At 33.5% G+C, this 26,923-nt stretch overlaps 5 protein-coding genes across 8 annotated transcripts; 3 read left to right on the plus strand and 2 right to left on the minus strand.

Moving 5' to 3' along the window:
- The first annotated feature begins 1,716 nt into the window (after positions 1 to 1,716).
- On the plus strand, positions 1,717 to 14,325 carry LOC126867578 (adenylate cyclase type 2). Of its 3 annotated transcripts, none has more exons than XM_050622230.1 (20): positions 1,717 to 2,434; positions 6,590 to 6,724; positions 7,324 to 7,544; positions 8,213 to 8,369; positions 8,638 to 8,787; positions 8,860 to 8,981; positions 9,063 to 9,310; positions 9,398 to 9,747; positions 9,920 to 10,200; positions 10,285 to 10,461; positions 10,537 to 10,717; positions 10,800 to 10,883; positions 10,962 to 11,060; positions 11,164 to 11,307; positions 11,396 to 11,491; positions 11,576 to 11,699; positions 11,775 to 11,984; positions 12,063 to 12,243; positions 12,316 to 12,451; positions 12,526 to 14,325. In XM_050622230.1, the coding sequence occupies exons 1-20, from the start codon at positions 2,327 to 2,329 to the stop codon at positions 12,688 to 12,690; spliced, it is 3,369 nt and encodes a 1,122-aa protein (XP_050478187.1). In that variant the 5' UTR covers positions 1,717 to 2,326; the 3' UTR covers positions 12,691 to 14,325. The 3 variants fall into 3 exon arrangements, with proteins under 3 accessions (XP_050478187.1, XP_050478203.1, XP_050478195.1); XM_050622246.1 differs by lacking the exon at positions 1,717 to 2,434 and adding an exon at positions 4,887 to 5,060; XM_050622238.1 differs by lacking the exon at positions 1,717 to 2,434 and adding an exon at positions 4,914 to 5,317.
- Positions 14,326 to 15,105: 780 nt separating this feature from the next.
- Positions 15,106 to 18,677, plus strand: LOC126867692 (syntaxin-7). 2 transcript variants are annotated; one of them, XM_050622503.1, is made up of 6 exons: positions 15,106 to 15,452; positions 16,040 to 16,164; positions 16,230 to 16,299; positions 16,371 to 16,545; positions 17,227 to 17,439; positions 17,517 to 18,677. In XM_050622503.1, exons 2-6 carry the CDS (start codon positions 16,056 to 16,058, stop codon positions 17,763 to 17,765), a joined length of 816 nt encoding a protein of 271 aa, XP_050478460.1. In that variant the 5' UTR covers positions 15,106 to 15,452; positions 16,040 to 16,055; the 3' UTR covers positions 17,766 to 18,677. The 2 variants fall into 2 exon arrangements, with proteins under 2 accessions (XP_050478460.1, XP_050478468.1); XM_050622511.1 differs by lacking the exon at positions 15,106 to 15,452 and adding an exon at positions 15,461 to 15,645.
- Positions 18,678 to 19,282: 605 nt separating this feature from the next.
- On the plus strand, positions 19,283 to 20,723 carry LOC126867717 (uncharacterized protein CG1161). Its single transcript, XM_050622548.1, has 5 exons — positions 19,283 to 19,497; positions 19,569 to 19,687; positions 19,796 to 19,910; positions 19,971 to 20,111; positions 20,208 to 20,723. Exons 1-5 carry the CDS (start codon positions 19,438 to 19,440, stop codon positions 20,355 to 20,357), a joined length of 585 nt encoding a protein of 194 aa, XP_050478505.1. The 5' UTR covers positions 19,283 to 19,437; the 3' UTR covers positions 20,358 to 20,723.
- Positions 20,724 to 20,805: 82 nt separating this feature from the next.
- On the minus strand, positions 20,806 to 22,119 carry LOC126867671 (ADP,ATP carrier protein-like). Its single transcript, XM_050622479.1, has 4 exons — positions 21,823 to 22,119; positions 21,500 to 21,758; positions 21,212 to 21,443; positions 20,806 to 21,149 (listed from the first exon to the last, which is right to left on the minus strand). The coding sequence occupies exons 1-4, from the start codon at positions 21,974 to 21,976 to the stop codon at positions 20,865 to 20,867; spliced, it is 930 nt and encodes a 309-aa protein (XP_050478436.1). The 5' UTR covers positions 21,977 to 22,119; the 3' UTR covers positions 20,806 to 20,864.
- Positions 22,120 to 22,259: 140 nt separating this feature from the next.
- Positions 22,260 to 26,877, minus strand: LOC126867650 (flotillin-1). Its single transcript, XM_050622405.1, has 10 exons — positions 26,033 to 26,877; positions 25,638 to 25,713; positions 25,404 to 25,494; positions 25,168 to 25,311; positions 24,952 to 25,071; positions 24,164 to 24,379; positions 23,882 to 24,069; positions 23,610 to 23,820; positions 23,359 to 23,523; positions 22,260 to 23,283 (listed from the first exon to the last, which is right to left on the minus strand). Exons 1-10 carry the CDS (start codon positions 26,082 to 26,084, stop codon positions 23,266 to 23,268), a joined length of 1,281 nt encoding a protein of 426 aa, XP_050478362.1. The 5' UTR covers positions 26,085 to 26,877; the 3' UTR covers positions 22,260 to 23,265.
- Between the last annotated feature and the right edge of the window lie 46 nt (positions 26,878 to 26,923).

Genomic DNA, 26,923 nt, shown 5'->3' on the forward strand with positions numbered 1-26,923 from the left:
AATCATTGTAAAAAATATATTTGTACACAATATTTTATGTTAGATTATATGTATTTGGTGATTACCTGTATAGAATACTGGAGCTCTTTAAGCATCGAATTCTTACCCACTGATGAAGTCATTTGAGCAAATAATTTCCTAGCTGTCTTGAACGGTATAATAATCGATTCGTTCCTTTGTGGTTTATTTGTTAGTGCGGAAAACATCCTGCTTGACTAACAAGCTAATTGTATCCTTTCTTCTACCGTCATTTATTTAATGAATCGATTGGATTTGGTCGTTGAAACGACTCGAAGGGCTACGTGAAGCGTCCACGGCTTCGCTCACATGCGAAGGAACGAGAGCAGGATGTAATTAAGACACGACGATTAAAAGACGTCTGACGGTCTGACTTGTTGTAGACGCGGTGGGAGGTCGTCGAGTTTTTGAATCAGCATGCATGATTTGCAATTCTTCGCACGTATATGAGTAGATCTGTTGTATCTGCACTTGGAGACTTTTGTACGAGTCTGGACATTAATTATTATCGTTTTAATACTTTAATTATCGTTTGACGCTCCATAACTGCTGTTTCTATCAAGTATGCTACATAGTTTGTATTAATCAATTAACAATTAATAATTAATCAATATTCCCAAGTGTAAATTTTTATTAGAGATTTAGAGGTTGAATATTTTCAATTGTAGTTGAAAGTTTTAATATATTTCAAAGTATTATGATATTTTAAATATTCTTATGGCTGGTATTTTTAGTGTCTTCATTCATCTCTTTGCAGCCTCGAAAATCACAAATTTGTTAGTCAAGGTTATATATACATATTCTGTATTTACCTTTGCAAGTAGTTTAAAATAAGACTGTGTCATTTCTTAAATGACTCGATGCAAATTAAAATATGCGTATTCACAGTTCTCGGTAGAAATTTAACTCATAGATGCATGTATTATTTCCGGCAGCAAGGAATACTCAAGCGTGAGGTAACAAACGCAATGACCGAACTGTTGCTTGCAAATATCATTTTCGCGCCAATAAGTATATAATAATACGAGATGAATCGATTCTATCTATACATTTACTGTTAAATAATTTTTTCTTTTCTTTCTGCAGATTGACGAATATTACAATAGATTTAAGATTATCAGTGAAGCTGTTGAAGAGTAGTTTTAAAATGTCGTTGGAGTAGGGAAATTATGTATTACACGATAGAAGAAAATAAACATAAAACTTCGCATCAGTTGCGTACCTCTGTACAAAACCTGCGTCACAATCAGGTGATCAAGTTCTCAGTATATATGTATACCAGGAGACTACCTGATTATCGACCGAGGATCGAGATCAATCAAGGATAAATGATAATATGGAACGAGTCTCGATGAAACGAGCTCGATAAAATTTCGAAAGGATCTTTCATCCTTCCTAATCACGAGTCGCTTCTAATGAAGATGCATCGAGCGTGAATCTGACAGAGAAAGTTGCCTATCACGATAATGGATACCATTAAAGCAAACACATGTCTATGTTACTCTTCTCAATCTTTCTTGCGTTTAATTCACGTGCACTCTACGTTTACGCTTATTTAAAATAGCACTGTATGATCCATGATATTTCACTAACGATCTCTTTGTTAAACGACCTTACATTCTTACAGAGACACTCACACGAATCTATCATTTTATTTTCAGTGGTGAACGATCGCCGGACAAGCACATGTGAATTATAAACGACGAACGTAGGAGGTTTCGCGGAATCGAAAGGAACCCGACTAACGAATCCGACGAACATCGGTCGTGCGGCTTAAAAGGACAAACCGGCGGAATGAAATCACGAGCGTGATCTCGGACAACGGGCAAGTGGCTTTATCGCTTTGGCAGCGAGGCATCACGTGCTCGTATGCGCCTCTGAAAGGCTGAAAGCTCGGAAAAGCGTGACCACGCGTTCGTTAAACGTCCACGGAGTCGAAGAGGGAAATGTTATAGACAGAGAAGGGAAGCCAGCGTTTAGAGTGGCCCATTTCCCTTATCACGATAAAACGACATAACCGTATAACGCGGTAGTACTTTAGAGGCGACACGAATAGCACGATAGAACACGAAGCACACGGCCAGTGAGCCGAGAGTCGATTCAGGGTGAGTCATTTTCACATACGATCAGTCGGATCGTGGATTGTAGCCGCGATGGATCGAACAACTGTGTGGTCGTTGTTGTCGTTGTCGTTGTCGTCGTTGTCGTTGCCCTTGTCGTCGCCGTCGTCCTGGTCATCGTCGTCGATTGTGTCTCTTTGATTGGCAGAAAAGAAGGAACAGGACTCGAGAACAATCTCTCGAGGAAAATGGACGTGGGTCTGGTCACTCGTGCATCCTTGAATTCTCTGCACATGGGCGATGGCCGAATCGTCTCCCCGAATAGCCTCGACGAGTGGACCTGCTCCAGTTTGCGAGTGAGTGCAACAATTGTTTGCTGATCGTGATCGTGACCGGTAACGTTCAAACGCCGCAAGAAATATCAAATATCCTAGAACGAAAACAACTCCGTCTAACTCTTTCATCTCCGAATACAAATATTTTCTCCCAAATCGAAGATAAGACAAAAATCAGCTGTTTTGAAACGGTTATCTATTTAGTCGTAACATGTGCAAATGTGCATTGTCTGTATATTGGTAATTAGCTTGAAGACGATAGCACAAAATCGTGGAGTGATATAATATTCCTCCTAGTTTTCTAGTAATTTAAAATATTTATGTCTACCACTTGGAACGAAAGGGTTAAACGCGTTGTTTACTCTCCGATTAAGCATTTCACTGCATAATAAGCGAGCGATCCTAATTAGAATTATAAATGAATTCTTTTTTATCAGAAAAGGAATACATACATGTATTTAATCATACGTTTCAATCATATATTTCAATTACGATGGTAGTATCATGTATATCAGTGTGTGAAGCTGATACGCGCATGAATTAAACCGAGTAAAGTTACTCGCGAGCTTCATTAGAATTCAACGGATGGATATTAAAGTCCCGTGGAAGGACATTTCTAGAAAATTCTATTAATTTCATTCGCGTCTGAAAAATGTTTGTGAAATATCGTTTCGTAGTCGCTGATGATTATATTCGCGATATAAGCGAGATAATTAGAGAACAACGAATTTAATCTAATGTATTTTCACGTAATAGCATTCGGCTCGAAGTCGATATATGTACTTCGACCAAAAGATAATCCGTCTTATTTCCGTATCATTCTAGTCATAAGTAAACATTTCCGCCTGCTTAGCTGTGTTTCATACATTTTGCAAAACATTTCCGACGCGTACGATAATTGAATTATAAGGATGACATTAGGATGAAAGGAGAAGGCCACGGAAGCATTAGTGAACGCGAAAAATCACTATCTAGTAATGTCGCCAAGATTTCCGTGAAATTGCGACTGACTATCGTTGGCTTTATCTATTGAAGACGGGTCTCGATAACTTTTCAACTGCATGCAATCGCTAACGCTAAAAATTAAAGAGTAGTCCGATGTTATATCATGTTTTTTCTCATTCTATCGATTACAAGGAAAAGTTGGATTTTTTCATGGCGAACGATCGTTCGAACAGTTTATTTGTTACAATATCATCGAGCTTATATCAACAACTGCCTTTGATAATCGCAATAGAGAAAAATTTATTCAATCTGGATCACGTCCTTCGTGGTAATTCAATGGTGCGAGGAAGCGTTTGATATCGAAGTGTTGCGAGTTTCCAAACTGACGCCATTTTCCTGGCAATCATTAAAACATTTCCTCGTTGAATGATATAGGAATATCAAAGATGATATCATTTTTCGTTATCTATCTTCGTCTTCGTATCCTTCAAATAGAAAAACTATTTCATTTCCCGTCAATCTAGAAGATATATGTAAGTACATACATCTATCATATATTAAGGAATTTAGTTCATAAACAAGTACACGATTATCTTTTCTAAGCGGTCTTATATTCTTGCTAACTTCCAAAACAGTTTACGATGGTCGCGTTATCGACGAGCAACGTTATCGAAAGTTCTAATCTCGCTGCCACTGGAATGCTAAATATTTTCTGATCTCTCCAATCCCTTCACGCAATATCGATTATATCTAAGATTTATGTCGTCCTTGTCTAGTATATTATATTTTGTGCCCAAAAATGAAACTTGGAATCACAACGACTCCCATACTGGAACACTGTTTTTATTTGGAAATTTTTTCAGAAATGATTCTTAATTCACTTAGTACTTCCTGTTAACTTACACAAAATACCAATTACAGAAACTTCAATTGATTTACAGACTGAAATGTTCTCTTAAGATACTATTGAAATAATTCTAAGAACAACTAACGATATACTGAATCTTTGTTAATTTATGATAATCCTAGAAACGATTATTTACTTTTTAACTTCACTTTTAATTTCATTTTTAATTTAACTTTTCTATTAAGCAAAGATATATAAGCCGCTAAAAATTTAATTGAACAAAGAAAACACAAAACAAAAATACTACAAAAGAATAGCAAAACTTCAGTTTTCTCAGATGTGTCAAAATAATAAACAGGACATTGTGATTAAGGATAGCAATAGGTATATTCGCTAAAATCCTCACAAACATATTGCCTATATCGACTATACATATACTGCTAACTCACAATCAATTTAGATACTGTGATCGAGAAACGGAGACAGCAATGTTATGACGATTACACACAAGGAGAATAGGGACAGAGAAAAAGGTGGTCGGGCCCGAGAGATTGAAGATCAATATTCGCCGGACCGGACGAAAGGTTCGCGGGATACGAAAACGCACGCGCGAAATGTAGACGGGAACTCGTTCGTTTCCCGGTGGAGAGAGCCTCGAGAGTTTCGCCTGGCATCGTCGCTTTCCTGCGGCAGGAAACCGTGAAAAGGAGACCCACGCCGTATCGTGCGGAGGCGCGGCTGCGCTCCGCGATACCCGCTACGATTTTTATCGTGCTTTACGAGCCGCATAATTCACGTCAGCTACCGTGATTTTACATCAGACAGCCGGTGACTGTCGGAGATACGCGCACGTTGGTAACGCCGAGTTTTTTGACTCTTCCATCAATGAAATTGTGGCTACTGTGGCTATTGTGGTTTCCGTTCGATATCGAATAATAGTTATTCTTCATAAAAGGATATATACTATTTAATCGTGTCGCGTGAAACCACTATTTATATATAGCAAGTTCTTGGAATATAAAATTACAAGTTTGAGAAAGTTTAGAATTGATTTAAGATACTGTCCTGTTTGATAAAACGAAAGGAAGAGGAAGTACCATTTTGACAGAAAGGTGTGATTTTATATAGTGACTTATTTTAAAGATGGTTAATCAAATTCCGATAGTTTATTATTTATCTTTAGTATCTTTAGTTTGTAATATCGTTACTTGTGTTTGCTATAGATTTTTAAACACCTTTTTAAGTTAGTATCTCGCGATGCTGTGTTTCTTCTGTGACGCAGTTACATGTGATTCCATATCGGTCCGAGCGTAGGTAACATCGAAGGATCTTTCTTGTATTTTTCCAGGACTGGAATTTTACTGTGGTCTCTCTTCATTTGTGTCTCAATGTATGTTTACTAAGAGAATAAGAATCGTGTGAGATTTCCATTACTGGTCTTCACTAAATGATATGTAATTGCGTATAGGTACATATATAAAAGTCACGTTCTTCGAAAGATCTATGTGGCAAACACGTGTAATTCTAATTGTAAGATTTATGTGTTGAATGCTATACTCATCTGCGTAAAAAGTGTCGCTGCTACTAATGTACTTTAACTGGTTTTATATTAGAACAATATAAAACGAGTTTTCCTTAAAATCGATAATCCCCTCGATCTTAAGTATTTTTCTTTCTTTTGCCGTGTATTTGCTCATTCATTGTAAATACACAGACGAGTCTCATTTTATACAAACACTTGACAGGAATGGAACATTTGCAACCGTTCGAATACTTACTAATTATCGTTCCCGCTTCTTCTATCTCTGCACGTTTACTTTGGTTTTTTGATCGTTATTGTTAATAACTTTAATTAGTCGAATTCTAAGGAACTTCAATTTCTGAGTCATTGGGAAGCTAACGAGGCAATCATGTACTATATCAGGCGTTAAATTTAAATGATCGCGGGTGAAAGTCGATGGAATGCATTGCAAAATGTATATCGCGTACTTGCAGCTATTTCAGTTATTAATCATTATTTTTAACTTAAATGTAATATACTCTCTTTTACAAACGATGCTTTTTAAAGAATGTTTCATGCTTTCTTTTGGACAAATCATAATTTTTGCTATCAAGTTTTATTTCTATAATAATGTTAGAAAATTAATCAGATCGCTATCGATAAAATATCGTCTTATCAATAATGATGTACCTTGTTTTTTAAATTTCGACGATGCATAGTTTTATCATCAATTTTTATTATAAAAACGTTAGAAAATTAATTAGATAATTATTGATAAAATATCGTTGCGTTGACGGTGATAATGGTTAGCTTATTTAGAAAGCTCAAACAATCGTTCGGCCACACACCGAATACATAATCTGATGTGAGCTTTCACTTTCAGAAACAGTTCAAATACAAGGGCCTAGAGAAGCTATTCACGGTTTACCAAAGGAGGATTCAGTATGGTTATCTGTCGCTCTTCGTACTCTTGCAATTGGCCCTCGGAATCACGTATTGTTTGATTCTGGTTACAATGGTAAGTGAGAAACAGAATATGAAACAATAGGGCGCTCCGTTTCGAAGCTACGTATCCAGTTGTTATCGAGGAACCGCTCTACACTATGAAGAATATATCCTATTAATTAAAACTTCCCCTTTCGTCTTTAATTAGATTATCGCGATACAAATTATTTCAAATAATGATTAAAATCTTCTACAAACAATTGATTCTAGTATCTGTAAAATATCTTACTTATTAAAACATAATGTTGATAGAAAAACAACGATACTTAATTTTCCATATATTACTCATTTTTCATACTAAAAAAAGAAGGCGTACTAAAAACTGCAACTTATCCGACTTAGATTTTCCTCTAAATTCCATCAATAGCATTGCAAATATCGTGCAATTACAATTACTTCTGTATACTCAGGTCACAATTGTAGTTCTTAGTGAATCGATAATCTTCATTGGTAAGGAGTGGCCAGTTTCATTCCTAATAATAGTCACGCACGGGATACATTCAAATTACGTAGAAATTAATCGGTAAAGCTAAAAGTACAGTTGGGCTTTAAGTATTTAGAGAGCGAGAGAGACAAAAAAAGAGACACTAAATTTACTCTACTTTTTCGTAGGTCAGCATAGAGAATTGTGTGCCGGATGTGGTGATCTGCAGTCTGGTGAGCGCGCTACTATGCCCGCTAATCGCGATCTCGTTCAGGTCGAAAATTATCGCTAGGAACACCTATTTACCGGTCATGTTGTCCTGCTTGATCGTAGTGCTACTGGTAGTCGGTGACTTGGCCGTTCCCTTGTACTACACCCTCCTCTATAACGACGACATACCACCGATAAGGTAACGCCGATAAGAAAACGGGGAAGTTCCCGGCTAATCATGACAAGGCCACCGTTTAATTATTATTCTCAACCTTCGGTTTTCTTATTGGTACAGTCGGCTTTCTGTAACTCGTACTTTGGATTTACTTCCTCAGAACTGTTAGTATGTATAATAATTGCGAAAGATCGACAAAATTGATGTTAATCTCATTGCGCGAAACATTTTGTAAGAGGTTCCATGAGATAATTCCCTAGGCGGTCGTATCCTCGTTTATCTTTAAATTATCGGTAAATCGTAATGATTTTTTGTGTTAAAAATAGATGTTCCAGAACAGATAAGAAAGCTTGGCTAGTATCATAAATTGTTATCTTTTCATTATTCCACCCAGATCGAGTTAATGAAGTCGCTGGCGTTATATCTTGATACCTTGCATCGTTTATTTCTTGCCCTCCGTTTTTTTTAGTTCTAATTTGTTTCTTTTATTGTTGTACGTATCCGTTTGAGGATTTGAGAATGAATATAATTAGTAATCGATACCAGGATTAAGCTAATGTGCAATTCTCATTAGCAGATTCCATTTAGCGATCAGTTAATTGCGTTTTACCTTTGCTGCTAATGAATGCACAACCGTGAACTTTTATATACGTTTCGTCTATATACATGTGATTGTGTTTGTTTTTTTGCAGACCTGCGTACGCGACTCACGCGCTCCTGGCGTGTTACGTTTTCCTGCCTCTTACGGAGAATCTACACGCTTTCGTACTCGGGATCACGGCTACCATATGTTACCTAGCCACTCTCTTGTTAATCACTTACAGAAACACATTCGATTATAGCACAAAGGTAAAAATATCATACGTTTGCTGCTTATTGACGTCGGATCGTTAAAAACTGTATAAATGTATCTTCAAATAGCAGACTGTTCGGAATGATTAAATAATGAGCTGACAGAGTGAATTTGTCATTTTGAAAGATAGGTCTTGGTATCTTTCACAGAACAACAGTTAAAATCAAAGTATAAAGAGCTACATTTTTTTAAATTATTTTATTCTCTTGAGTTATCAAAAAATTTTCTATTGCAATATTTTAATTTGATTTATAAATATTTCAGATCGTTACAGACACTATATACTTTGCTTGCGTAAATGGTCTTGGATTGTACTTCAGATTTATGAATGAAATTGTTATCAGACGATCGTTCCTAGATCACCGCAAGTGTGTGGAATCGACACTGCGGTTGAATTATGAGAAAGATCAGGAAGTATGTTTCTATAAACGAGTTTCTTAGAACATAATTAAGTATTTTCTCATAAAAACGAATAACAATTTTCAGGAGCAACTTACGCGGAGTATATTGCCTCAACATATTGCTGCAAAGATAAAGAAAGATTTTAGGGACATTTTTAGATTTATAGAAGAACATAAAAAACCTCCTCCCAAAGGACGTCCTCACAAGTATGTTTATTCCATAATAAGTAAATATCTTTTATCGCAAAGACTTCAAACTTGCAACAAGTATTATTCATTGGTTTTTAGTGATTTATGCGTCGAAACGCACAACAACGTAAGCATTTTATATGCTGACGTGGTGAATTTTTCCGGACTAACCGTGACATTGCCCGTACGAAAATTAGTAGAGACATTGAACGATTTGTTCGGTAGTTTTGATGAGGCTTCCGAAAGGCATAATGTTCTACGTATCAAATTCTTAGGTGACTGTTACTATTGCGTAAGCGGAGTACCAACTCCGAATTCTCAGCATGCAAAAAACTGCGTAGATTTAGGTAAATTATTTATTTTAAAATATGTATATTCTTATCCATTCTTATCACTTTCACTTCTTAGAAATTTAATAAAGCTTAATTAATTAGGCCTTGATATGATAAAGATCATCAAAGATGTGAGAGCAAAAGTACGTCGCGAGAGCGGTGTGGATGTAAATATGAGAATAGGAGTTCACTCGGGCAACATAATATCGGGAATCCTGGGTAACAACAAGTGGCAGTATGATGTCTGGTCACGCGACGTCGTTATAGCTAACAAAATGGAGCAAACAGGAAAACCCGGAAAGGTTCATGTTACACAGCAAACATTAGACCTCGTGAACGCTAACGAATATGATTGTGTTCCTGTGGAGTCCTTGAATGACGAGGTTCTCAAGAAATACGGAATTCGAAGTTACTTGATAACACCTTCGACTCCAGACCCTCCGTCTACGCAGGTGCGTATTTCCCAGTGGCGTAGGAAGCCCGTGGTAAGCGAATGTGAATGAAAAATTTGTTTACACTTAACAACGTTCGAACAAATTCCTACGCCACTGACAATATCTTCTTAATCGTTGAACGAACTTCCGTCGAGGGTTTCGCATCGTTGACAGGCGAACCATGTTGCAGAACAGCGAGAACACCTTGACAGTCATGCCTCCAAGCACCCCTCCGGTGTCCAACAAGCATTACGTGAGATTCTACGTACGAAGCAGCGTTACTAACGCTGCCTCAAGAAGCAGTAGACGGCTTACTGCTACTATAAATAATCACGTTGATATGTTCGCCGGCTCTTGCAGACGACGTACACACTTTATGGACTCCTGTTTGCGAGATTATCATCTGATGCTCAAAGCCGCAGATGCGGAGATGGAGAATGCTATTAAGAAAATGCCTCTCACCAAGTGGAAGTAAGTACTCGATTTCTGATTCATTCAGCAACTCTGACGCGTTCTATATAAAGTTGAAGATGAATTTTTTTGATGATTTTCTAGGCAATGGTGCAAGTGGGAAGAGATGAATCCAATATTTTTAACATTTCAACAATGGAATTGGGAGATACCGTTTCTGAAAGAACCAGACCCACTGTTCAAATTTTATATCGGTTCCGCTGTTTTCGTTCTGATTTTTATGGGACTCATTTACTTGGTGCCTACATTTTCTCTTTCTAAGTACGTTTTCCTTGCAAGAATATTTATTATTAATACGAATAAGATTGAGAACGTTTTCAACACTCTAATTTATAGGTGGCATTTGAGCACAACGATTAGTTACGCGACAGCGATATTATTTTTGATTGCTTTACTGCCGATAGCTTGGATGCACTTCGCGTGGAACCGATATAAGGACCCACATGATGAACATGAAGGACATATACCGCATCCTCGCAATAAATTATTGTGTTTTCTATATCAAACTAGCATAAAGGTTAATATTCTTGTATATCTCATCTCTCATGTGATTTTTATAGTATTGAGTATTATATTATATTTTTTACACTATACTGTAGGTTGTTTGGAGTGCGTTCCTCAGGACAGTGCTATACTTGGTAATAACGATAATGCTAGCAACGTGCGCCATGTTTGACATGATTGTAGGTTGACAGTATACATATATACTATGTTAAACATTAGATTATTAATTAAAGTATTCAATTGTTATATAATTTTAGTTTGAATGCAAAAATGTGAATGAGCTTGCAAGTAATAATATAACATCCAGCGTGTTGGATCCTGATGGTACGAAACTTGATTGTGTGGCTACACCTTGGGTAAGATTGTTTAGTAGGTACTTGTATGCTGTAGATTCTCTATTAGCTTAACTTTCCAGAACATCAAACAATGTTTTTAATTTCATTCAACGACTATTTCTAGCAAATGACGCAAACTTGCTCCTTGGCAATTCTGACAAGCTTTCTGTTTTTGAGACTCCACTATATCCTAAAGTTAGTAATAGGCATCATAATAGTGATATTTTATTCGTGGAATGTTTGGGTGTATCGTTCAAATTTGTTTCAGGTAATTCTAATCAGAGTTTTTTTAATTTGTTAAGGTATTTGTAAGTGAATTAGTGACAGGTCTTTTTTATTTGCAATTTTTTTCACAGTCAGGCGAAAGATGGAATCCATATTTAGAACCAAGACTGGCTCACATTTTAAGCATAGTTTTCCTTGCCTTTTCGTTGCATCTCATAGATCGTCAGGTGAGCGTATTTAAATTGATAAGAGCATTATTTCTTCAATAATACACTGCTCGTATATATTAACTCGAGTAAAAATTTATTCAGGCAGAATATCTGAGCAGATTGGACTACTTATGGAAACGTCAATTGACCAAGGAACAAGATGAAGCATTCCATACGAGGAACGCTAATAAACTTCTACTCCGTAATATTTTACCAGAACATGTTGGTATGTTAATTTTTAAGTAATATGAAAATGCAATCAATTACGATCGTAATTATATCATGTATAAATTTTATGTAGCGGAGTTCTATTTGAACATGAACAGAACAGAAGAAAACGAGCCCTATCACGAAGCTCATAATAACGTGGCCGTCATGTTTGCTTCATTAACGGATGTATCCATTGATGGAAGTAATACTCTGGCAGATCTAAATGAGATCATATGTGAATTTGACAAATTATTATTTGAGCCATGCTACGTTTGTCGAATTGAAAAAATCAAAATTGCTGGTAAATGAATAGAACGAAAATAAGAATTTTTAAAACGCGTTGTAAAGACATAATGGAAGAACGTTATGATTGTCTTAGGTACCACCTATATGGCAGCTTGTGGATTAGAAGCCGGTCGACGAGATTCGATGCGTAGCACAGTAAGCGAGGAAAATTTCAATGACAATGTGGTAAAAGTTATGGCTCAGTTCGCAGCCGAGATGATGGCAGTACTAGATAAATTGAAGAGGAAATCTTTTTACACGTCGAAACCTTATAGGTACATATTTATGTCTGTATAAATCTGTATTCATTTATCTGAATTGTTTATGAAAATAAAATATTTTTTTAGACTAAGAATTGGAATATCACATGGCGAAGTAACAGCAGGAGTAGTAGGCGCTCAAAAGCCATTGTATGATATCTGGGGTGATGCTGTGAACATGGCATCGAGAATGGATACGACAGGTGTTCCAGGAAAAATACAGGTTCGATTAAAACTAAATTTTAGCTTAAAGAAGTATATTTTTTTATTCGATTTGGATAACGATCATTTACATAGGTTACGGCAGAGACTGCAGCTGTTCTTGAACAGCAAGATGTTAAGTGTCACCTTCGAGGAGAAACGTATGTCAAACCGAAAGGATTCGTTACAACATACTTTGTTGGTATCGACGATAACCGACAACTTCAAAGAGCGGATTCTATCGAGGAGACTAGTCTGTGATCGAAACGCTCTGATCAATTATTGTGGTCATAATGTGAAAAGTGAGATATTAGGTATCTAAGTGAACATATAGAGACACAAGAGAAAAACCAAAGAAAATTTAAAAGACCAAAGAATCGAGGGAAAAGAACGCAATCAATGACTGCGTCACTATGTGGAATACCTCAAATTATTCAATCGATTACACATGTGAAGTATGTTTGCAATTATATGCCATAAGGCCGATTATCGACAAAATGATATATGCATCATTATTACAAATCGAAGATGATAATTTTAATAGCATTTTTTTACATAGAGAAATTGAAAATGATTTTACATGATCATTATATATGTAAAAACAGCTTTATACATAATAGTATACATTTGAAATATCTTCTATTAGCGTTTTCCAATTTGTAAACAAATTCATTTACGTGAAAGATGTTTTACGTGAAAATCTATTAACGCTATACTTTATTTCATTCGGCCATTTGAATATTCATATTGTAAATAAGTAAAATAATTTTCAAATGGTGATCTTGGAAAACGCTATCCTAAACAATGCACAACCCATTGAAAGTATGAAGGTCTTGTAATTGATGATAAAAATATTTTCAAGAGTGACTCTTTGCAAATGACAATTCGAAAGATAATCAAAAGGACAAGAATATAACATTTTATTTATATTGATGCATGCGAATGATAATGATGTTCTTTAGCTGTATGTTAAATGTACATACAATGCTCCGCATCTGATTAACAAAAAGGTAGCTAGTTTGAAATATTTATTGACATAGGTTTTTCCAGGGTCATGACAATGGGCGAATGTTTTGAAAATTGATGTACTTATAAACGTATTTTCACGATGTTCACTGTAAAGCTAAAAACATTTCATAATATCAAAGATGTTCATAAGTTTCAAAACTCAGCCTTGAAATACCTGGACAGCTTTAAGTTCTATTTCATTTATGTCGAACACTAAATTTTCGTTTAAATACGATCATGCGATGATATCACAACCTCATTATTAATTTGTTTCCAGGCATAGCTTAAATATTTTGTGAAAATTCTTAATAAGTAATTAAACAAATCGGGGTGGAATTTTCATTATATAAAGGTTATTGCTTTTTAGCGACTAAGCAAAATGGTTAATAGAAATATAAAGTCGCCCCGCAAATCGCGAATCTAAACACATAAGAGATTCGCGTTTAATGAATAAGTAAAAATAATTCTTGTCACGTAATATCAATGGATTTTTACAATAATGCCTACGAACTATGCCCAAATCATTATGTTCGCTTTACGAATCGTTCCAGTAGAACAGATACGGCAATTTTTTAAATATATCATTTCTTCCTTAATTTATGAACCACACATTTTATAAACTGAGCTCCCCATCCTGGTTATAAGTAGAACTATGAATTTATTTTTCTATCGACTATATTATTAGCGTGACAAACGCTGCTTTCTTTCTTTGTAAATATTTTTGTATATATTTTTTAAATATTAAAAATAACGACCAATGTGATTGAAATAAAGTATTTATTACTACATACACAAGGTGCAAACGTAATTTATAAACAAACAAACGTAAAAGAGCATTATAACAGATATCTATATATACAATCCAATAAAACTCTTAATATTTAACTCCTTATATCTCTATTGTATTATAGTTTTCCCTCATATAAGTTTTTAATCTCGTGATATCTTACCCCGTTCTATTGTTCTTTTTTCTTCGTTTATTATTTTTTTATAGTCATACATATTCTTAGTTTTTTAACACTATAGTTTTCTATTTCTGTCGGAATGAGATCTTGAGATAAAGAATATTACCCATAGCAACAGTATAATTAGGAGATATTTTTATTAAAACGGAAATTACTAATTATCAACTGTATAAAAAGTTTTTCATTTCAATACAAAGAATATTAAAGAGATCATGCATCTATTTTATTAAATCAATTTCTTTGATACCAATCCTTAATATTCTTACATTTTTATATAGCAGTTTTTAAGATTTTCTTACGGTTATCGCGTTCGACTTTTCATTTTTAAAATCTACGAGGACAGTCTTCCACAGTAGGATCGGACTATAGATATTTATGAAATTAAATTTTAATTAACTTATAGTAACAATATTTTTTAATAATTATTAATAAGTTCTAATTAGTAGAAAAAGTAATTCCTCCATCCATAAAAGGGTTAAAAAGCATAGTAGTAATAACATACGTTTTACACGATTCATTAATTACATGCATGCATGTTTTATGAATTTTTCCTTTATATATATTAAAATAATTCGCCAATTTTTCAGCAAATGGCTACGGTGGTTTCACATACGTAATGGCCTTGTTTTTTCGATCGGGAGTGACGTTTATTTATCTCGATACAATTCGTGTGCAGGACTACGTGTACACCGTGACAGATGGTGACACTGACGACTATATTCATTCAGACTTGGCTTAGGGTTTATCGATTTACTCGAAGTTTTAGAGCTTCGCATAGTGAACTTGGTTTATTTCGAGCAACAACAAAAAGGTCGATGCGTGTGAAGTCTTTTCATTAGAGAAATCGTTAATTTTTCGATGGTAACCGTATGAGTCATCTTGAAAACAGATCATACTTGCTGGTCATTTTGTTGACAACAGTGGAATAAGATAGACAGATAACAATTCTTTACCATTTTTGACGTTTGAACTGTCATCGTATCATCTGTGATTTTCTACAAAATTTGGAGTTCTCTGATTCACGCGCCGAAAAACTGGACAGGAGAATAAGTAATCATAATCTTTTTTATCCCGAAGGATATTACCTTCAAATCGAATCCTGTGTGCCTCTAGAGTAAATTACGAAAGTGATTTTTTATTGCGAATGATTATCTTAATGCGTTAATCAATGAGGATATAACCTCTAAGAAGGAGGTTACTGTCACACATAAAGAATAATTAAAGATTGCTTGTAGAAAACGTTGTAAGTGCCAAGAAACAAGTTTTTCAAGAGAGAAAAATAAGTTATGCATTGATGTAGTCCAAATTCATGAAAGAGAAAAGTATATCCATAGAAAACCCTGTATGTGCCACCTCTTAATTGTAAAGAAAACTCAATGTTCCATTCACTTACATAGGTGGCATGAACAAAAGCCAAAAAACAATTAATTAATGTTTATTGACGCTTATATTTTCTTCTATAGTGGCGGCACTATGACATCATCCTCTAGCATTATTAGTAACTATTTAGAAAGGAAAAGTACACTTGAATTCTATATTACAGTATTCAAAATTAAAATTATTCAATCTTGGCACCTATAATGTTTTCTACAAGTACTTTTCAATTGCATTTTAATATATTTCTAATCTTGTTTAAGTAATATAAAAGTCAACATGGATATTGGCTTTTCGTCATACCACAATGGTGGACCCGCAAGGGAACAAGATTTTGGCAGATTATCGCAGACAATTGGAACGTCAATTTTGAAGATATCTCAAAATGGTAAATATATGAACTTTCTTTGTTGAAAGATATATTTAATATTCATTTTGATTTCTGTTTGACAGTATCTTCCATGCAAAAGATGGTTAATCAATTGGGTAGCTCTACAGACTCTCAAGAGCTACGGAATCAATTGTAAGTTGTTATCAAGAAGTGTTAATCAATTGCATTCTATGAATGCATATTTTATATAATGTATTTTTTAGGCATCAAATACAACATTATACACAACAGCTGGCAAAAGATACTAGTGTGCATCTTAGAGACTTGGCTATATTGGCTAATAATTCAGGATCTACCAGTCCTGGTGAACAGAGACAGCGTAAAATGCAAAGGGAACGTTTGCAAGATGAATTTACAAGTGCATTAAATTCTTTCCAAGTATGTTTACTTTGTTATTTTACCGTGTATATTCATTTACATTATTAGGAAACACAATAGAGAAACATTATGATATAGCGAAGCATCATGTATTTCTAATTTGTTTTATTCAGCAAATTTCCTTAGCAGGGTGGCTGTAGCCCACATACCACATGTGGCAGTGGCACACGTTCGTGAAAATTTGTTTGTTAGAAATCGGTCATGATAGTTTTCATGATAGATAGCAAAGTATTATACAATTATATCCCAAAGGGTCTTCTAGGATTTAGATGCTCATTACCGAGCATAACGGTTCTTGGTACTTCTTAGTGCTATGACCCTGTTGCCAAGCCACTATGTAATGGTCACCAACTCCTTCACCCCTGCTTCAAGGACAGATCACACTACGGACGGTCACGGATCACACACGACGGATGGTCATTTATCTATTACTCATAGCAACTCATACTCATAGTCATAATCTTTCGTTAGTTAGTCTTCATTATCATTCATAGTTACTCACTTTAGTTAGTTAGCAGTTATAGTTGTTTGTTGAAATACATGATTTTTAGTCTCCAACATGGAGTGTTCTTTCGAATCGTTTTATATTAGTCGGCATATCACGCGCAAAATTCAATAAACTCCGAACGACTCACAAAGATCAACCGCGAGGAATAAGTATGTATAAATTAACTCTTTTAGGCAGTGCAAAGGCTTGCAGCCTCTAAAGAGAAGGAAATGGTTAGAAAAGCAAAAGCAAGTGCAGGTATTACTCCATTTGGAGAGAAGAAACAAGAGACATTAATAGAGTTACAAGATAGCAGAACTCAGAAGCAAATACAGCAACAGCAGTTAAAAGAGGAACAAAACTTACGAATGTTGGAAGAACAAGAAGCAAGTATAAAACAGTTGGAGGTACATTTCTTTACTTTAATGATATGTTATGAATTTTCTGAGCCGATACTATAATGATTGATTTATTTATTTTGCAGGATAATATTAGTGACATCAATCAAATTTTCAAAGATCTTGGTGCTTTAGTATATGATCAAAGAGAAGTCATTGATTCTATAGAGGCTTCTGTTGAAAGAACAGAAGTATCTGTCCACGAAGCTTCTTCACATGTAAGACAAGCAACTATGTATAAAAATAAACTGCGCAAGAAAAAATGCATACTCGTTCTTATTGGAGCAGTCGTGCTGTCTATATTAATCGGAATCATAGCTTGGCAAAGCTCTTAAAGTATTTGATGGTACAAAATGACGGTAAAAGACGTAGCTGCACTGCATCTTAATTGCAAGGTACCATACTTGGTGTATTTTCTAAAAAATCTCCTGATTTAATTAAAGTCGCTTTACGAATATGAGGGAAGAGTAGTACTATCAATCAATGGAAGTGAACGTAATGGAAAAAACTTGCATCGTACTATATCTTATTAATAACATTCTTATAATTGTGATAATAAATGGTGCAAGATCTATTTTACGAATAAGATGTGCAACGGCAAGTCTAAGACTGCCCAGTCCATTTGTACGTTTCATTACTCAATGTGTAATATTAGTGCATAAATATATATATAAAAAAGAAAAATATATAAATATATACGTATATACGTATATAGGTCTATTCATGATATAGTTGTGATCAATAATTTCACATTATTTTATGGATTATAATATGTGAATATAGAGATTCATTTTGAACGATGCCAGCCTGCATTTTGAAAACTGAATCTCGCGTGAATTGTATGAATCGGTAAAGAGTGAATGTATCGGTATAATCATCATATAGTATGCAAATTGCGAACATACAACAGAGATTGTTCTTATTTCATTAAGATTAACAAAACATTAAGTAAACATTAAGATAAAAAAAAATCAATGCGGATATTATGAAACAGCAGAGTATATGAATGAAAAATTAATGTAAGCTAATTGTATTATATTTAAGAATGTTGATTTATTTTAGCCAAAATGTAATAAATCATGTAAAATGAAGTACATATATCAAATTTGAACAAAATGATTTATTATTACTGAATTTAACAATTATTAAGTTATTTTAAGACAAATTTTTACTTTGTTTTATATTTGATTAATGTAATATTAAAAGTATATATTAAATCATCTTATGTATTAAAAAATTTACTTTAATCTTCAGTCTATCATTTTATACATATTACAATACATGTGTAGGATTTACGATGATTCCCGCGTGCTAAGAGGAATACCAAACAAGGCTTCGCGCTGCACAAATAGATAATGCTGTTATAACGAGTTCATTAAATGCCAATAAGATTAGTGATAGAAGTTCGCAAATAGTACGCGAGTACTATAGTAATTAGTCTTGTACAAAAGAATAATTTATAATGTCGAAAGAAATCATAACATTAATTATGCTGTTTAATGATTATTCATAACAAAAGGAAAAGCATGTGTTGCGAATATCAAGTTTCGAGGCAGAAGAAGGAAGAACAAAGGACGTCGTTGATAGGCGCAATGTTTTTGTGAAAAAGCGTTTATTCTTGGCACCGTTCAAGCGTCTGCTTGTGCCTGCCATGTCATGGTACTGGTGAGTTCTGGGAGTTGGCGCCAGCGGCAGGACGCCCCTATGTAAAAAATATTAATTGAAATAAAATGCGTGTCATATCGTTTCATATCGAAATGTGATGCGACTCATCGATTGTGTGTACATATGTACTTAATACTTACTTTACTACTTACATATACATGTATATGTACATGCTACCTATGTAAGTATTCACCAGTTATATCCGTGTCGTTCGACGGTTTACGTCTATGTTCACGCAATATGGAAGTGCATTAATTGTTTTGTTTGACATTTGCGCTTCTAAATTAAATATATCGAAATAATAAAAAAGAACGCGTACCAGACAGAAGTTTTAAAAATATAATGTTGAAGCACATTTTTGGTGTAACTACGATTGTATTAATATGTTTGTCAGGATCTGAGGTTAGGTTATTAACATAGAAAATAGCAAAATCTAATTGTCATGATACATAATCCCTACAAACGAATTACAGGCGCAATATGATGATAAACGGTGCAAATGCATTTGTCCTAGTCTTCCATCCGTTATAAATACAACACAATCGTCGTCAGAACGAAAAACATATATTATAAATGTTCCACCTTCTGAATGGTAATTGAAATTCCTAATACTTAATTAAGAAGCTTAATCCCATATATGTAACATGCATAAGTTATCAATGTTATTTTTATGTAACTTCATGTAAATTTTAATCTGCAGTAAATGTGAAAATGTTGTATTGTCAAAAGTGGGAGATCAGTTGAAAGGTAAAGAAGAAATTTTTTGTTCACGATGTGATTGTAAATATGAAAACAGGAATACTACCATTATCAAAGTAAGTCTTTTTACTATTTCTCATTTAGTAGAAAGTTTATAAAGTAATTTGTCTTTTCAGATAGTAGTGATACTTGTTATTTGGGTTATATCTCTGTTAGTAATTTATATGTTATTTTTGATTTGCCTGGATCCATTGTTAAATAAAAGAATTCATAAAGCTTCAACAAATATTGGCTATCATGAACACAATAATGAAGATGTAAGTTAATATGGTTTATTATATACATTAAAGTCTAAAATATCAGATGTTTAGTTTGATATGTTATGATTATTTAAACCATCTTTGTTTTAATAGGATGATTCCTCAACAGCTCCTGGAACATTTCATGCCATGGGCGAAAGAGGTAATGTTTTAAATCGTGTCGGTCATCAACAAGATAAATGGAAACGTCAAGTTCGTGAACAGAGACGTAACATTTACGATCGGCATACTATGCTTAATTAAAGTGTACAATTCTGTTTATAGAAGGAATTAAATATAATAAATAACAATACAAAGGCTGTGACATTTATTTGATGGCATTTACAGTTCTGTATATGTAATTTTTTCAGAGTATCTTACATATAAATATGTTTAATTCCTTATATGAAATGATAAAAGTAAACAATTGAGATATTTGTAAATGCTAACAAATCTGATTATGGATGCTATATTGATATTACGTCAAATACATAACTAGTGATTTCTAAATTCTTTGAGTAGTGTATCAAACAGTAAAGTATTAAAGTGTGTTATTTCTATTGGTAAGTGTATATATATTTTTATGAAATATTTATTTAAAAATAAATTGAACTATTTTACAGCCTGATATTCATGAATTGTTACATAAATAATTTTAGTACATTACTTTCCATAGCACGAGTAATACTCAATTTGTAGAAAATCAATACAATTTTACTTGTTTAGATCAATTCACAATCATTCAAAATTTGAATATGAAATTATTTAACATTATTTGGACACTGCAGACGAGTCTTTATCACGTAATACATCTTCAAAAATGTTTTTGAGTGTATCATACAATGTTAAAACTAATGCTCCACCAGTACCTCTCAGAATATTTGACAGTGAACCTTTGAAAAAAGCACCAACACCTTCTGCCTTGGCTGTTTTGATCCAACAATCTAATGTATTTTTATACATGATTTCTCTTTTACTACGTCCTGATTGCATCATCATACGTCTTCTAACTGTATCAAAAGGGTATGACATAACTCCAGCCACTGTTGTTACTACCTGTAAATAATATTACATTTGAAAGTTTGAAAATAATCTTAAAGTAATAAAAAATGACTTACTTGCGCAATTAAAAAGGTAATATGTAGGGGAGTATTTTTTGGATCAGGAAGCATGTTTTTTGTCGTATCATAAAGACCGAAATAAGTAGCTCTATAAATAATAATTCCTTGAACGCTTACATTAAACCCTCGATATAAACCAATAAGGCCATCTGTCTTGAAAATTTTTACTATACAGTCACCCAGACCTTTGAATTCCCTTTTATCTCCTTGTCCAATATCTGCAGCCAATCTGCAAAGTATATCATTATTACATTATCGAGAGCTACATAAAGGTAAATGTATTACCTTGTACGTGCAAAATCAAGTGGATACACAAATAAAAGAGATGTTGCTCCAGCAGCTCCACCAGAAGCCAAATTTCCAGCAAACTGTCTCCAAAATGCATCTTTTGGAACGCCTTCCAAGAATATAGCTTTGAATTTGTCTTTAAATGCAAAATTTAAAGCTTGAGTTGGGAAATATCTAATTACATTAGCTAAATTTCCTCTCCAAAAACTAAGAAATCCAGTTTCTTTCGGTATACGTATAAATGCATCCATCATTCCTAATAAAATGAAAATTATGGTAAACCATAAAAATATTATTTTATTTTGTATTGAGAAACATACCTTTGTACCGATCTTCTGGTCTTATTTGTTTTGAAGTATGTTGAACTTGGAGTAATAATTTTACCCTTTCTAATGGTGCTACTGCAGTTTTTGATACAGCTGCAGATATCCCACCAGCTAAAAAATCTATTATAAATGACTTGTATGCATCCATATTATAAATTTTTTAAGACATGTCTTTAGAGATAAATTTCAGTTTACAAAGATAAAATTAGTTGAAATTAGGGATCATAATGGTAACACAATTTCATAGATTAAATGATTTTATGTTTATTTCGACATAAAACATATCTTCATTATATTGAAACTATTATAAATAAATATTAACCCACATATGTCATGAGCTTTTTTACAATGGTTTAGTTTGTAATTTCTATTGTTTTTTGTTTTTGTTTTTGACTTATAGCAATGGGATGGGCAAATTAATACACAGGAAATTTGGTTTTAACGTTTAATCGCTTTACATAAAATTGAATCTTCTTCTCATTAATTTAAGGCGTTAAATTGGTCATACAAATTTTGTCATCAAAGCTCTCAAACACGTTTCAAGAACTATATATGACTATCATTCTTCTTCGTACAAAGAGTTTTAGATCACAGTAAATTCTAGCTAAAATTGGCGCAAAATATATTAATGCATCTTTAAAGGAAAATAAGAAGTATAACTAAACATTAAGTAAAGATATTTAAATTTCAGGGACTAGATATAGTTACTTAACATCAAACCACATTGAACAAGTGTTAAATATTAGCACTTCCAGTTCTAAAATGCTCATACCCATTAATTACATTAATACTACTGAAAGGTATGTATAGCATATTTAGAGGAATGTTCTGGCACATAGTGGCAAAGTTATATATGTATGGACAAAACTGGACCATCTTTGGTCAATATGAAATTCGAAAAGATATATTTGTATTTGCTTCTTTTCTCTCCTAAGTGCATAAAAGACTAATTAGAAATATAATAAACATAGAAATTTGGTACAACTTTAACTTATTTCGTCAAATAAAAATAAAAATTGTACTATCCATTGAGTTTCCAATATCCATTAAATAAAACACACATTCACTGCCTGTATAACTTAGGCATTTATTGCTATCTATTGTATATCGTTCAAGTAATGAGATACGGATGTTGTGCGAATATATTCACAATTTATAATCTATTTTTAAAAATGTATACCATTTTGAATATATTTCCTTGTAAAATATTCATTCACAATTGGTATTAATAGAAAGTGATTTGTTATCTTCAATTAACTGGCAGTGAAAGTACCGAACGTTTTATCCAACGAAATGTCACTAAAGTTAAAACTTATAATTTGGCTCTAATATGCAACAGCATATTAAAATAAACGTGTATATCAAAGACTCGTTTAATACTTAATAATACGAGTATGAATGTGGTCAGGAAGTATTAAAAACTCTTATACCATTCGATTAAGCCGCATGAACAGACTGAAAAAGAATTATAATTATGATTTCTTTTATCAGTGTATTTCAAATACGATTATTTTCCATGATTAGGCATACCTTTGCAATATCCACGCCTGTTAAATTTTTAACCAAATCCGGTACACGCGTTACTATATTAAACACTTCTTCAGTTAGCTTTTCTGCTCCAATAGTTCCACTTCCACTAGAAACCATTGTTATCTTTTTGGCTTGTGACAAAGGTGCTGCAACTTCAGCGGCAACCTATGAAATATAAGGTGTAAGAGGCGTTTACATTACTCAGTTAAAAAAAATCTTTGAAATTAAGATACAAATTCTTTTTCAATTACCTTTGGAAGAGTATCTAACATCATGTCTATCATAGCAGCACTCTTGTATTCATTCCATGCAGCTGCTTTCTTTGCCATTTGTTCCGCTTCTGCTTTAGCCTTTGCTTCAATGGCAAAGGCTTCTGCTTCACCACGAATTTTGATGGCTTCTGCTTCGGCTTCAGCTTCCATTACTAAACGCAGTTTATTAGCTTCAGCCATTTTTTCTAATCTGTGAATATATAATATTTATTAACACTTATTTATCAATTTTCTAAAGTCACTCAACTTACCTATATTTTTCTGCATCAGCTGGGCGTCGTACAGTTGCATCCAATTCTCGTTCGCGTCTCATCATTTCTTGTTCTTGTACTGCAATTTCTTGTCCACGTTCAACCACTTTTATTTGCATTTGTTCTTCCATAATCCTTTGCTTAGTTTTTGCAGCTTGCAATTCAAATGCCATCTCTGCTTCTGCTTTCTATAATTAAGATATAAATCAATGTGCTATTCATAGAAACAATGACAAAGATAAAAAGAAAGAACAAAAGAAAAACGAAGATAAGAAAACCTACTTTGGTTTGCACTTCAACGTCATATGCGGCTTTCTTTAATTCAAAATCACGCTGCGCTTTAGCAATCTCGGTATCATTAAGAAAACGAGCAGCCATTCTTTGTTCTTCAGCAATGGCTTCGCGAATTTGAGCATCTCTACGAGCTTCTGCTTCACCGATTCTCGCATCACGTTTCACCTCAGCTGTTCTTGCCATACCAAGAGCTTTCAGGTATCCCTATAAATGATCGATAAACATTTAATATGATATGATTAATAACATTGTATTTTCATTACGAATTTTATGTAATAACATTCATTTTAGCAATTACTTTGAATTCAACCTGAATTAAAGGCAGCATACAATAAGAATATCACACATATTTGAAACACAGAAATTTGCAAATGTGTATAGAATATATGTGCTACCACTGAAGCAAGCACTTGAGATATGCTCTAGTTCCCTCTTATTTGAATATTAATGATCTGTACTAATATTCTTTGAACAGCAGTGCAGTAGCATTATATGTAGTGATAAAACAAAATTTGAACGTACCTTTGCCCCCTGCAAGTAGCAAAACAAAAATGTATTCAATTTACAATGTACAAGAATTGGACTACATTAACTCATATTAATAAGAAATTACTTATAAATATTGCACAATTGCACTTAAAGGGGGACTTTTCATATCAAAAAGACTTTATACATTTTATAATATTCAATTGTTTTGTAATTTTTGCATAAAAGTTGTTCCTGAATTCGTTAATAAGAATCAAATGTTGTTTAGTAGGAAGAAAAAATTAACTTACTTCTTCATCTCGAATATCTTTTAAAGTATAGGACACAACAGTAATGCCCATATTGACTAGATCACTGCTTGCTACTTCAAAAACCTCCTTGCTGAATTTTTTACGATCCTTGTATATTTCCTATTTCGTAGAAATAAAAGAAATTAAATGGAATTAATATTTATTTTTATTTAACAACTTAACTAAAAAATTTTAATGTAATGGTATGTATTATACCTCTACAGTCATGCTTCCCATTATGGCCCGTTGATGTCCTTCTAATGTTACAAGTGCAATATTATGAATTTCTTCTTCAGTTTTCCCAAGAAACTGTTCACATGCTGTGGATAACATTTCCTCATTTTGGCCTTGTATCTTGACCTTTTAACAAATACATAAACATTTGGTAAATAAATAGTCATTTATTTATGACATTTATATGTAAATATTTCAATTATATTAGAAATTAATACCTGTGCAATTCCTGTTACAGATATTGGTACACCTTGACATGTATACACAGTTGGACTTTCTACTTGTAAAGTCATAGTATTCAATGAAATTCTAAAAAATACAAATTTCAATTACAATAGAACTGTTATCAAATATTTATTACATCATTTCTTTATATACAATACAAAAACCAAAATTCAACTATATATAATTTTGAGCTTTAATTTCGTTATTCAATAAGTGTAACAACTTACTTTTGTACTTGTTGGACAATAGGCCAAACAAATACTCGACCACCAGGTACTAGTAGAGGCTTGCTGTAGCAACATCCTTAAAAATAAATTAGTGAAGACAAATTTTAATGTATTATATGATCTTCTTTTTATATTGGTATTATTATATTATAGTATAAAATAAAATACATTTAAAGAGAAAATATACAATTAAATCATATAGTAAAATAACTTAGAATCAACCAGGCAGAATTAATGGAAAATAATGAATCTATATACCACTTAATTAATTTTTCTACTTTATTACGAACTAAATTTTCCAAATCAGTTAATTGACAAAGTGCTCCTCCCATGTCGGCTTAATAAGACGTACTGAAACCGAATAATTTGCAATAGAAATCGGTTGATATAATTACCTGATACTACGAGAGCCTCGTTTGGGCCACAAGTAACGAATCCACAACTCATAGTCGCGGGTGTAAAGAAAAACAATAGGTACAGCAAGTTTAAAGGGATTGAATTTCGATATAATCCCTCTACAGTCAATTGACGTCGCTACGATGTCGTCATTCTGTGAGATCGTATTGGAGCTTATGCCGAGTTTACAATACACGTCACAGCTACACGCTCGCTATTAAGCTTTTATACCTAATAAAGTTCTGTATTGTATTTTAAAGTATTAATCCATTTACATCCGTAAGCAGAATATTCCGCGCATGACGATCGTCTCCTATCACTGAGCACGGACTATTCTGCGAGCCGTGACTTTCTTTTATCACCGGTCCTGAAATATTCCGCGTATGACACTATTCGCATCTTGCTGTTAATGTACGAGCATTTGAGCTATTTGAGCTTAACAAATTTTACTTTTGTTATTATTGTGTAGATCTTTTTAACTGCCGTTAAGAGTAAATAGTGTCAATATAAATCCAAATTTAAAAAATAACCTAATTTTATAATTTAAAATAAAATTTAGTTGCCCGAATGGATTCTGATTATTTTAACGATTTGAATTCAAGTATAGAAATAGGATATACTCAAAGACGTATCCGTCATATTTCGTCAAGCGATCACAGCGAAGTTGATCAACGCAGTAGTTTTGTAGATAGAGATTTGTATGGAAACCCCAAAATCATACGCCGATTGTACATAATTTTTCAAGCGTGAGCGGTGTAACTGTAAATACACAAGAAGTTGAAATTAACGAAAATAATAAAACTGCTGATATACGGCTGCGCGTGATATGGACCAACTGTCAGTTGGGCGACGCTGTCTGAACACACTAACTTAAGTAGAGTCATGATGCA

This window comes from Bombus huntii, chromosome 1 (genome assembly GCF_024542735.1).
Source record: "Bombus huntii isolate Logan2020A chromosome 1, iyBomHunt1.1, whole genome shotgun sequence".
NCBI classification, from domain to species: Eukaryota; Metazoa; Arthropoda; class Insecta; order Hymenoptera; family Apidae; genus Bombus; species Bombus huntii.